Genomic DNA, 12,994 nt, shown 5'->3' on the forward strand with positions numbered 1-12,994 from the left:
CCCCTGGCCCAAAACCAGATCCCAAGAGCCAGAACATCCCTGCATAAGGGGATCTTTCCAACTTTCCTTCTCCAATCCAAGCTGGACTCCATCTCTCCAAATCTCGCTTTCTCCAGATTCGGTCTTCAAAAACAACAGCTTATGTTCATACAAGGCCGAGGCTCTCTCCACTTGTATTACTTGAGGCTCAACAACAACCTCCTCCTTTGTCTTCTCCACAGCTTGCCATGTCAAAGCAGATTCCTGGGTCGGTTCTTGAGTAGTTTCTGTATAGGTATTCACTTTTTGTCCCAAATCAATCCTTTTTCGTGCAAAATTGTCAATGTTAGTAGTCATCGCATCCATCTTCTCATGAAGCTGTTGCAATAAGGCACTTGTTTTGCAAAAAGCAATCACTAAGGCTTTTTCTGTCCACATTCTTGTCCAAGGTCAATGTCTAATTCTCACGGTCTTTAATCTCTGCAGCTGGAGAATTCCCCAGCTCCACTCCTGCAACAGTTTCAAAAGCTCCCTCTAGGGAAAACAATTTCTATTTGTATCCGTCCTTTTAAAAGCAGGTCCAGCAACAAAGTTAACAAAGTTAATTTCGATTTTCAGATATTTTGTTCCTTTTAAGTGCAAAAGGAAACATTGGAATCAATATGTTTCTCTTATTTAACTATCTGTCAACATACGTTTTATTCACAGTCAATAAACTTTCCCAAAACATCGATCTTTCCTGGCAGCCCGTTCCCAGGTTCAAAACGGTGGTAATTTATCTTTCTTCACTCTCTCTCCTGCAGGCTTAAACAATCTAAACTTTCCCCCTCTTCTCCTGCTTCCAAGGGGGGTTTAGTGATTTTAGCCGATGGAGATTTAATCCTCTACAAAAGACTTTCCAGGCTTTAGCTTGCAATGTCTTTGCTTCAATCTATTTACAAAAGCGGAAGGCGGACTTCCTGTTTGGAACCTTCCCGCTTCGGTGCCAAATTAAAGATGTTTAGTAATCCAATTTTCAGTTCTACTCACGGGTAGTTGTTTAAAGTCCAATTGTCCACAGGAAAAAGTCAGCGTTCTCCGGCAACAGCAATGCGGCTTCACTTCGTGAAAAAAGCAGTCAATTCGAAGCACCGCGCCGCTCACCCCACGTCGCTCCGGATCCCCGAAACCGGGTTTCCCCGCGAGTAGGGGAGGCGCAAAAGGTGCCAGCCGAATTCCACGTCCACAGGCTTCTCCCGCCTGTGGTTTTTAATGGGTCTCCGCCTCGCCGTGGCGGTCCAGACCCTGATTTCCACGAAGCGGATTCCTCCCGATCAGAGGAAATCCACCATTGCCGGAGGCGCTAACCCGGAAGTCCCTGCTAGCGACATTCAGAAGGCTGGAGTCACAAAGTTATCTGGACAGGAAATCCCACAGTTCACAGCTGGAGTTTACTCTTTCTTAGCAAGAACACGATATTCACAGACTTGGCTGAGTTTCAGGCCGAATGAGAACAGCAGCTCATTCCCAGAAGGTCTGCCAGTTTGCACTGTCAGTCAATTAATGGACTAGTTGTCCAGGTGGAAGTTTCTTTAGTGTGAAGGTTTATGAAAAGTGAGATTATATAGTGCAAAGTTTGTTGAAGTGCCCTGTTAAAGAGGTGTTCTGTTGAGCATTCTGTTAGAGAGGTTTGCTATAAAGTGAGGCTTTCAGGCCTTGGTTTATGTATTTGGGTGGAGTTTATATACTATTAGTAAGAGAAGAGAAGAGAAGAGAAGAGAAGAGAAGAGAAGGTTTATAAGATAGCTGTTTTGATGAGTGAGTTGTGTTTTTTCCTTAACTGTGTCAGATTTCATAGGTAGTGTTTTGTTTTATGATGTGAGGGACTACATTTAGTTTGAGAAAGTTTTTTGTTGTTTTTCTAGGAGTCAGGATGGCGTTCTGCTAGTCACAGATTTGTGGGGCTTAGAGGGTTTTGATAACCGCTATTGCTGGCATGCATATTTAGTATATGACAAGGTGAAGGTGCACAGGGGGTTTCTAAACCACATAATAAGGAAATCTCTTAATAACATTTGGGATAAATATAAAGAACTATTTTTGGGACACGGGTGGCACTGTGGTCTAAACCACAGAGTCTAGGGCTTGCCAATCAGAAGGTCGGTGGTTTGAATCCCTGCGACAGGGTGAGCTCCCGTTGCTCGGTCCCTGCTCCTGCCAACCTAGCAATTCGAAAGCACATCAAAGTGCAAGTAGATAATAGGTACCGCTCCGGCGGGAAGGTAAACGGCGTTTCTGTGCGCTGCTCTGGTTTGCCAGAAGCGGCTTAGTCATGCTGGCCACATGACCCAGAAGCTGTACGCCGGCTCCCTTGGCCAATAAAGTGAGATGAGCGCCGCAACCCCAGAGTTGTCCGTGACTGAACCTAACAGTCAGGGGTCCCTTTACCTTATAAAGAACTATTAGAACCCAAAACCCCTGGTGGACCTCACCAACTGAAGCCATGGCTGTGAAAAAGAAAAATACGAGAGGGGATTGGGCAACACACAGAATACTATTAGAAGAAAATAAGAACAAATTAAATCTGAAGAAATTTGAAGAAATCAGGACATATTTGATGGACTGGTTACAATATTTTCAAATGAGCAAGAGATTAAGTATAGATAGATTTTGAAAGAGATAAAGTTATATCAAGTACAATACATGAAAATGATGAATCAGGAAATAGAATGGAAGATCAAACAGATGAGACAAAAGACATTTGAATCGGCAAATAAGTGCGGGCAACTGTTGGCCTGCCAATTGAAAAAAACAAAAACTTAATACCATTACGAATTTGGAAGTGGAAGGAAAGAATATACAGAATCCAGTGGAAATTAGAAAGTGCTTCCAGAGGTATTTTAAACAACTATATACACAGGAGAAGCAGAAAGAAATGGACATTGATAAATTTTTGAAAATGAATGGACTACAAAAAATTTCCCAAGAAAACAAATTAATGCTGAATTACAAAATTACAAAAACAGGAAGTAGAAGGGGCCATTCAGAATATGCAATTAGGTGAATCTCCAGGACCGGATGGACTGACTTCTAGATATTACAGATCTTTGAAAGAATGGTTAATACAACCTTTAAAGGAAGTCTGTAATGAAATACTGGAAGGGAAAAGGGCACCAGAGTCGTGGAAGGAAGCGTACATCACACTTATACCGAAAACAGAGACTGAAAAGACGCAGCTCAAGAACTACCACCCCATATCACTGCTTAATGTGGATTATAAAATTTTTGCAGACATTTCGGCTAAAAGATTAAAAAAGGTGTTAGCAGAAGAAATCCATAAAGACCAAGCGGGCTTTCTCCCGGGCAGACATTTGTCTGACAATACGAGGAATATAATTAACATTTTAGAAAAACTACAAGTGAAGATTAATACTAAAGCAGTTTTGATAGTTGTAGATGCGGAGAAAGCCTTTGACAACATTTCCTGGAGTTTTATGAAGAAGAATTTATTGGGGATGGGGGTTGGTCAAGGTTTTGGAAATGGTATAGGTGCAATTTACTCAGAACAGAAGGCCAAATTAATTGTGAATAATGTAGTGACGGAAGAATTTAAGATTGAGAAAGGAACACGACAAGGTTGCCCAATCTCTCCATAACTTTTTATATCGGTCCTGGAGGTTTTGTTAAGTATGATTAGAAGGGACCAATTGGTAAAAGGTATACAAGTTTCAGAAGGAGACAGGATTGACACTGGTTAAGAAAGTGAAATATTTAGGGGTTAACATGACTGTTAAGAATGTGAATTTATTTAAGGATAATTATGAAAAAAGTTGGACTGAAGTGAAAATGAATTTAGAAATATGGTCAAATTTGAAGTTATCATTGCTAGGCCGAATCGCTGTGATAAAAATGAATGTATTGCCAAGAATGCTGTTTTTGTTCCAAACATTGCAAATTTTGGACAAAATGGACTGTTTCAAGAAGTGGCAGAGAGATATCTCTAGATTTGTCTGGCAGGGCAAGAAGCCTCGTATAAAATTTAAGATATTAACTGATGCTAAAGAAAGAGGTGGATTTGCCCTGCCAGACCTTAAACTTTATTATGAATCAGCCGCCTTTTGTTGGCTGAGAGAATGGATGCTTCTTGAAAATACCGACGTGTTGGATTTGGAAGGTTTTAATAATGTATTTGGTTGGCATGCATATTTGTGGTATGACAAGGTTAAAGCACATAAAGCGTTTAAAAACCATATTGTCAGAAAAGCACTGTTTAATGTCTGGATAAGATACAAAGATCTGTTAGAAAATAAAACCCCGAGATGGTTGTCACCAATGGAAGTAAAGGCTCAGAAAAAACTCAATATGGAGGCCAAATGGCCAAAGTATTGGGAAATTCTGGAGCAAGAGGGAGATAGACTAAAACTGCAGAGTTTTGAAAAATTAAAAAATAGAGTGCGAGATTGGCTCCATTATTATCAAATAATGGAGGCATATAATTTGGATAAAAAATTAGACTTTCAGGTGGAAAAATCAAAATTGGAAACAGAATTGTTAGATTCTAAAGTTAAGAATTTGTCAAGAATGTATAACTTGCTGTTGAAATGGAATACTCAAGATGAAACGGTGAAATCTGCCATGATTAAATGGGCACAAGATGTTGGACATAACATTATGATGGCTGACTGGGAACAGTTATGGACCACTGGTATGAAGTTTACAGCATGTAATGCCTTAAAAGAGAATTTAATGAAAATGATTTACAGGTGGTACATAACACCAGTCAAGCTTGCAAAAACTGAAGGTACATTCTTTCACCTTTGGTGGGCATGCCCAAAGATTAAGGCATTCTGGGAGATGATCTATAATGAAATGAAAAAGGTATTTAAATATACCTTCTTGAAGAAACCAGAGGCCTTTCTCCTGGGCATGGTCGGCCAATTGGTGCCAAAGAAGGATAGAACTTTTTTCATGTATGCTACAACAGCAGCAAGAATACTTATTGCAAAGCACTGGAAGACACAAGATCTACCCACCAGGGAAGAATGGCAGATGAAGCTGATGGACTACATGGAACTGGCGGAAATGACTGGCAGAATCCGAGACCAGGGAGAAGAGTCGGTGGAAGAAGATTGGAAAAAATTTAAAGTATATTTACAAAAATATAGCAAAATTAATGAATGTTAGAAGGATGCTGCAATGAAGTTACATGGTTTTAGCAGAAATGTTATAAAGAATTAAGTAAAAATGGATTGTTAATGGGCCAAAGTGTAAAATTTAAGGTCAGATTGGGTTAAGGTAATTTATAGAACAAAAATTGAGAAAGATGGAAAAGATTTGCTGAAATAGTTAAATTGAATTAGAATACAAAAAAGGGAGGTGTGAGGAGGTCGATGAAACAAGTAAATGAAAGATAAAGACATGGAAATATTGGATGTGTTTTTAAATGTTTCTGTTTTTAAATGTTGTTTTTTCCCCTTTTTTCTTTTTATCTGTTGTGCTTTATTGTTTTTTATTCTGCTTTTTATTTTATTTTTTGATGTATTGTAACTTTTTATTGTCTCTTTTCCCCCTCTTTTTTGTAATTGTTAAACTTTTAATAAATATCATTTGGGGGGGAAAGAGATTAAGTATAGCTAAAAAGAAAGGTTTTGCAACGGAAACATCAAAATTGGAAAAAGAATTAATTCAATCCAATGGAAAATACATTTCAAAGTTGTATATCCTCAATTGAGGGATAGGATGAGAGTTCGGAGATACGTGCAAATGTATATGTGAACCCGGTCTTTGGGTGGGTGTTTGATTTTCGTTGTTGTGTATACTGTGTATATACGGACAATGACAATAAATTTATCTAAATCTAAATTGAGAGGTAAAAGACAAAGAGGTGAAAGGAGCAAAGATACATGGGGCCCAAGACCTCGAACATAACATCTACATCAGGCATGTCCAACGGGTAGATTTAATTATGTGGCCACCCCTGATCTACATGAAGCAGTGGGAGAGATTATGGAAGGAGGACATTAGATTTACTGCATGTTACAATCTCAGAGAAAAATGTTGTGAAAATGCAGTACAGATGGCACCTTACCCCGGTAAAATTGGCCAGAATATATAAGAACAGACTCCTGACTCCCCACAACTTTCCAAGTCCCCTCCTCTCTGGGCTTTCTTCCAAGCGATTCAACAGTGCACCAGTATGCAGCCTGCCTTTGCTCCCCCATTGTCAGATGTTTCCTGGCTCTGAGAGACAAGCAGGGAGGGTGGCTTCTGGCAGAAGGAGAGGGAGCCCCCAGTGGCTCCTCCTTCTCCTGACTCACCTCTGCCTCTCGACCTTCCTCTCCCACTCGCCTCCTCCCTCTTCTGCCTCTGATTCTGCACTGCATTCTGCCACAGAGTCTCCCAGTTCACTAAGCCCTGTTGCCCCTTCAGCTTCTGACACCTCCTCTTCCCAGGCTTCTCCCTCTTCTCCCTCTGACCGCTCATCCTTCCTCCACCTCCACTCCTTGGTCTCTAAGATGTCTTCCCTTCCTGATTCCTCGGCTGCTTCCTCCCACCATTCCTCTGTGCCCAACTAGTCCATGACATTGCTCCATCCCTCGGCCTCTGTCCCCACAAGGCAGCTTCCCCTGACCTGATCTGGTTCCACAGCCGCTGTTTCCCTTCTGCCCCCATGGAAAGACGGATAAGGAGGTTTTGCTGGCATCCTTCTGTCACCTGCAAGAGAAAAAAGGTAAACAGGACGCCAGGAGCCAGCGTGGTGTAGTTCAAAATAAATAAATCATATTTTCTTCAGGAATGAGTAATACTTCCTTATGCATGCTTTTAATGCTAATATACAATGGTGTTATAAGAAAAACAAACTGCTCTTTTTCCTTTATGGGGTACCCAAGAGCCCAAATAGAGTCCTCATTTTAGGTTCTCTATCAGTAGAAGAAAATAACAGAGGCCAACCAGAGAATATTGAGAAGCAAGGCAGCTAGTAAGCCTGATCTTTATTAAAGCTGTTGCAACAGGGTGCTCCCCCCCCCCACGCACAGGAAATTGCCTGCCCTGGAGAACAAGACCACCCCCAGAAGCATCATAAATACATCACAGAATATATCACAGAAGGGGTGCAGCCCAGACCACCCCGTTAATACATCAGAGAAGGAGCAGAAATCTGGGTGTGTTGTTTCTTCCTGTCTGGCAGGTTAGCAGATTGGATCAAATGCCATCCTGGCCACTCTTTTGTTATGATAACTAATTCCTGAATCTAGGTCACAAGTCACAGGCTGACACCCTGTTCATATCTTGAATGTGCCCTTAAGACAGGATTTGTGAGGAAAGAGACAGTGGGGAGGTTTCCCACTTTGACCTTGCAGAGAAATATTTGAGGTCAATTTGTTCAGGACCTTTTCTGTGAGGTTTCAGACATGTGGTTTATATATACAGTTATGAACATTTTAAAAATATATTGTTGCTGTTTAGTCGTTTAGCCGTGTCCGACTCTTCGTGACCCCCTGGACCAGAGCACGCCAGGCACTCCTGTCTTCCACTGCCTCTCGCAGTTTGGTCAGACTCATGTTTGTAGCTTCGAGAACACTGTCCAACCTATATATATATATAAATATATATGGGACCTTAAAATTCCTATAAGAATTGTATGCTATTTCCTCTTCCAGAAATGCTGTATTGCTGATTCAATGGACTAAAAATGCATGGCAGTTATTATTATTTATTAATTGATATACCACCTTCATCAAGAGCTCTCAGGGACGTTTAAAACATAGAACATATTAAAAGTAGACAAATGATGCATCACCTCAAATTCTTTTTTTTAAAAAATGATATTTATTACTTTTTCAAAATTTCCAACACAACACTACAAACAAAAAGAAAAGGGAAAAAAGAGAAAAGAGAAAAAACAAACAAGAACAATTTAAAAACAGCTCAAACATTTTCAATATCTTATATTTCATTCACTTATTTCCAGCGACCTCCTCGCACCTCCCTTTTTGTATTCCACTTCTATTATTTGTTTCAGCAATTCATTTCCATCTTACTCTGCTTTCTGTTCTATAATTATCTTAACACATTCTTGCCATACTTTTCCTTTAATTTTCTATTAATCTATTTATACTTAATTCCTTATGACATTTCTACTAAAGCCATGTAATTTCATTCCAACATTTTTCTAACATTCCTTAATTTTACAATATTTCTATAAATAGTCTTTAAACTTTTTCCAATCTTCTTCCACCGACTCTTCACCCTGGTCTCGGATCTTGCCAGTCATTTCCGCCAATTCCATATGGTCCATCAACTTCGTCTGCCATTGTCCAATACTTCAGTATTTTCAAGAAGCAACCATTCTCTCAACCAGCAAAAGGCAGATGGTTCACAACGAAGTTTAAAGGTCTGGCAGGGCAGGTCCACCTCCTTCTTTGGCATCCATCAATATCTTAAGTTTGACTCGAGGCTTCCTGCCCTGCCAAACTACTCTGGGAGCATCCCTCTGCCACCTCCTGAGACCCTCCATCCCATCCAAAGCTTGCAATGTTTGAAACAAAAGCAACAACCCCAGCAACACAGCAGCCCTCATCCCCACCACAATAACTCGGCCCAACAGTAACAACTTCTGATTTGTCCATATTTCCCAATCCCCCTTCTCTTCAATCCAACATCCTTCACAGTTATCCTTAAGCAGATTCACATTTTTGGCGGTCATACTAACCCCCAAATACCTCTCTTTCTCAACCAATGTTAGTCCTGTCGCCTCCTGAAACTCTGTCAGGCTTTCCTTTTCCAATTCAGATAGGGCTCTGGTCCTCAAATTCATCCGTTCTTCTTTAAGTTCAATCGTAACGAATGTCAGCTTATGTTCATCAAGTTGTCTTTGTATGGATGGGACTCTCCTCTCCAGTTGTATTACTTTAGATTCAGCAGCAAGGATTTTTTCCCTGACTTCATCTGCAGTTTGCCGTATCAAAGTAGATTCCTGTGTCAGTTTCTGGGTGGTTTCTGAATTGGTATTCACCTTTTGTCCCAAGTTATTTAAACTTTCTACGATTAAATCAGTTTCAATATTTGCAACATCCAATTTCACATTTATCGCATCTGTTTTCTTGTGAAGTTGTTCCAGCGAATCGTTTATTTTCAATAATGCAGCCACTAAAGCCTCTTCTGTCGACATCCCGTCTGTTTTTTCCTTTCCGTTTGCCATAACACTTAAGAGATTCAAGGTCAATTCCAAAGTCTCACACTTTTTTATCTTGCAGCTGGAAATTCCCCTAGCCCAGCTCCTATAAAGTAACCAATTTCAAAAGCTTCCACTAGGGGAAAACAGGTTGTATTTGTATCGGTCAATATGTCCTCTTTTAAACACAGTTTCAATAATCCAAAGTTAGTTTCAATTTTCAGTTACTTTCCTCCTTTTTTAAAAACAACCGGAGACAGTAAAAACAATGTATTCTCTTGATTAGCTACCTGTCAGTGAACGTTCTAAACGCTGTCAGTGGATGTTCCAGAAAACATCAATCCTGCTAGCAGCCCGTTTCCAGGGTCGGAGCGGTGGTATTTTAACTCTCTTAACTCTCACCTGCAGGTATATTCAGTCCACCACTCCCCCCCTTCTCCTGCCTCCAAAAAGGGGGGATTTAGTTCTTTACCAATGGAAATTTAGTCCTTTACAAAAGGCTTTCCAAGACTTTAGCTTGCAGTCTCCTTGCTTCAGTTAATCTACAAAAGAGGGAGGCGGACTTCCTGTATTGAACCTCCCCGTTTCAATGCCAGATTAAACATTTAAAAATCCAATTCTTCCCAATTCAGCTCTACTCACAGGTAAATACTTTAGAGTCAAATTGTCCACAGGAAAAAGTCAGCACTCTCCGGCAACAGCTATGTGGCTTCGCTCCGTGGAAGAAGCAGATGATTTGAAGCACCGCGCCACTCACCCCACATCGCTCCGGATCCCTGAAACCGGGTCTCCCCACGAGTAGGGGAGGCGCAAAAGGTGCCCGCCGAATCCCACGTTCACAGGCTTTTCCCACCTGTGATTTTTATGGGTCTCCGCCTTCGCCGTAGCGGTACAGACCCAAATTCCCATGGGGCAAATTCCTCCCGATCAGAGGAATTCCACCATTGCCAGAGGCACCAACCCGGAAGTCCCATCACCTCAAATTCTTTACTCAGGTGAGTTTCCTCCTTTCAAAGGAGGCAGGTGGAATCTCCATGGTTGCTGCTGCCCTGAGTGCTGGAAGGAAGACCTGCTCCCTGCAAGGCCTTTTCCCACCTGGCCTGGGGGGGGGGCGAAGACCAGACTCCCCCTGCTCAACAGAAGAGACTCCTGGGGGGCCGGAGGGACATTGCCCTGCTGTGAATCCTGGGGAGCCCAGACTCACGGGAAGAAACTCTGGGGCTGGGGCAAATGTTTTAAAATGCTTTTTAATCTGTGTCGCTTCCAATGTTGGGTGTTGGTTTTTTTCCCTCTGTTGGGGGTGGGAAAAACATTTAGTTGGTGCTAGGGGTTAGTTTAATTTTAGTATAAATGTTAGTTGTTGTGTATTGTTGTTTTTAAAATTAGTTTCTACTGTCTTATTGGGTTCTTGTATAGTTTGCATTTGGTTCTTAAGAGGAGAGGGCCAGGGAGTGGGCCACATCCAACAGAATGGCTGGGGCAGGTTCCACGGGGGGTGGGGGGGTGCACTGGGACACTCGACCTCAGTGATCACGGGTAAGAGGAGGAGTTACACTAAGACCAGATCACATCATTACCGAGGAAGCAGATTTAGTTGCTTTTTGAGAACTATCCCTGCCTCCAGGTCTGGTCTTGACCGGATGGATGTTGGAATCAGCAAGGGACACCATGACCTGGCTTCCACGACTTAATTGTGGATGGAGGACTTGACCTGGCATGTGTAACAGAGACTTGGTTGGATGAAGCAGATGGGTCTGTCCTTATCGCTGCTTGTCCACCAGGATTCTCTTATGCACAGCAACCCAGGTCATGTGGGCAGGGAGGGGGGGTTGCAGCGATTTTTAGGAAGTCATTAGCTTGCACCAGGCGTCCGACTGGGAAGACCCAGTTTTCTCAGTGCTCTGTGGGGTGGTGAATTTTTCCCTCTCTGAGGGAGCCTTCCCAGACCTGATGAAAGAGGCGATCATTAAACTGCTTCTTTAAAAATCATCTTTGGACCTGGTCAATATGGCCAACTATCGCCCAGTCTCAAATCTTCCAATTTTGGGCATGCTGTTGAGCAGGTGGTTGCAGAACAACTCCTGGCACGCCTGGAGGATGCGGGCCATTTGGATCCCTTCCAATCGGGATTCAGGCCTCATCATGGGACTGAAACTGCCTGATCTCCGGCGGGCTAGGGACAAGGGTGAAAGCTGCTTTCTACTTCTGCTGGGTCTCTCAGCGGCCTTTGATACCATTGAACATGTCATCCTTCTGGACCAGCTAGAGGGGCTGAGAGTTGGGGGCACTGTCATACAGTGGTTCCACTCCTTCCTCCTGGGCCATGTTCAAAAAGTGGTGGTGGGGATGAGTGTTCAGACCCCTGGGCTCTCACTTGTGGGGTGCCTCAGGGTTCTGTCCTCTCCCCCATGCTTTTTAACATTTACATGCAGCCGCTGGGAGAGATCATCAGGGGGTTTGGGCTGGGTGTTCATCAGTATGCGGAAGATACCCAGCTCTACCTCTCTTTCAGATCAGAACCAGTAGAGGCGGTGAAGGTCCTGTGTGAGTGCCTGGAGGTGGTTGGAGGATGGATGGCGGCTAACAGATTAAGGTTGAATCCTGACAAGACAGAAGTACTGTTTTGGGGGGACAGGAGGCGGGCAGGTGTGGGCGACTCCCTGGTCCTGAATGGGGTAACTGTGCCCCTGAAGGACCAGGTGTGCAGCCTGGGAGTCATTTTGGACTCACAGCTGTCCATGGAGGTACAGGTCAATTCTGTGTCCAGGGCAACTCTCTACCAGCTCCATCTGGTATACAGGCTGAGACCCTACCTGCCCACGGACTGTCTTACCAGAGTGGTGCATGCTCTAGTTATCTCCCACTTGGATTACTGCAACACACTCTAGGTGGGGCTACCTTTGAAGGTGACCCAGAAACTACAACTAGTCCAGAATGCAGTAGCTAGATTGATGGCTGGGAGTGGCTGGAGAGACCATATAACACCGGTCTTGAAAGATGTACATTGGCTCCCAGTATGTTTCAGAGCACAATTCAAAGTGCTGGTGCTGACATTGAAAGCCCTAAATGGCCTCGGCCCAGTAGACCTGAAGTAGCATCTCCACCTCCATCATTCAGCCTGAGGTCCAGCTCTGAGGGCCTTCTGGTGGTTCCCTCCCTGTGAGAAGTTAGATTACAGGGAACCAGGCAGAGGGCCTTCTCGGTGGTGGCGCCTGCTCTTTGGAATAGTTTCCCATCAGATGTTAAGGAAATAAACAACTATCTGACTTTTAGAAGACATCTGAAGGCAGCCGTGTTTAGGAAAGTTTTTAATGACTGATGTTTTAATGTATTTTTAATATTTTGTTGGAAGCCACCCATAGTGGCTGGGGAAACCCATCCAAATAGATGGGGTATAAATAATAACATTATTATTATTATTATTCAGTCATATTCACAAAGCTAGATGTAATTTCCCCTGTCCTTTATTCCCTCCAGATCTGTCTAGTTGTGGGTTTATTACCCCATTAAAGTCTCTGAGTAGTATTATTTTATCTTCCAGGTAATCCAACAGATTCGTTTCTAAATTTTTTAAATTTTAAGTATCACTATTCTTCCGTTCAGGTCTGATTGTAGTTCTCCTTGTTACATGACTTAATTTCTTGATATGTAAAGCTAAGTGGGGGAATGCCTCTCCATACGCCTCTGTAATTTGTATTCTCCAGCATGGGGGAGCCAGTGTGGTGTAGTGGTTAAGAGCAATAGACTCGTAACCTGATGAACCGGGTTCACTTCCCTGCTCCTCCACCTGCAGCTGCTGGGTGACCTTGGGCCAGTCACACTTCTCTGAAGTCTCTCAGCCCCACTCACCTCACAGAGTGT

The 12,994-nt window shown here is 42.8% G+C and overlaps 1 protein-coding gene across 2 annotated transcripts in view; it reads right to left on the reverse strand.

Annotated features, from left to right (window-relative positions):
• Positions 1-12,994, reverse strand: part of LOC309530315 (uncharacterized protein) — a 367,943-nt gene that overhangs the window by 9,121 nt on the left and 345,828 nt on the right. The window contains exon 1 of one of the 2 annotated variants that reach the window (XM_082219132.1): positions 6,276-6,575. The exons of the other annotated variant lie outside the window; for it this stretch is intronic. Within the exon in view, the coding sequence (XP_082075258.1) occupies positions 6,276-6,341 (66 nt within the window). The 5' untranslated portion in view covers positions 6,342-6,575. Of the gene's footprint in view, positions 1-6,275; positions 6,576-12,994 lie in introns of those variants that run through there. 2 annotated transcript variants of the gene reach the window in all.

Source organism: Podarcis vaucheri (assembly GCF_965113315.1).
Source record: "Podarcis vaucheri genome assembly, chromosome: 4".
NCBI lineage: Eukaryota > Metazoa > Chordata > Lepidosauria > Squamata > Lacertidae > Podarcis > Podarcis vaucheri.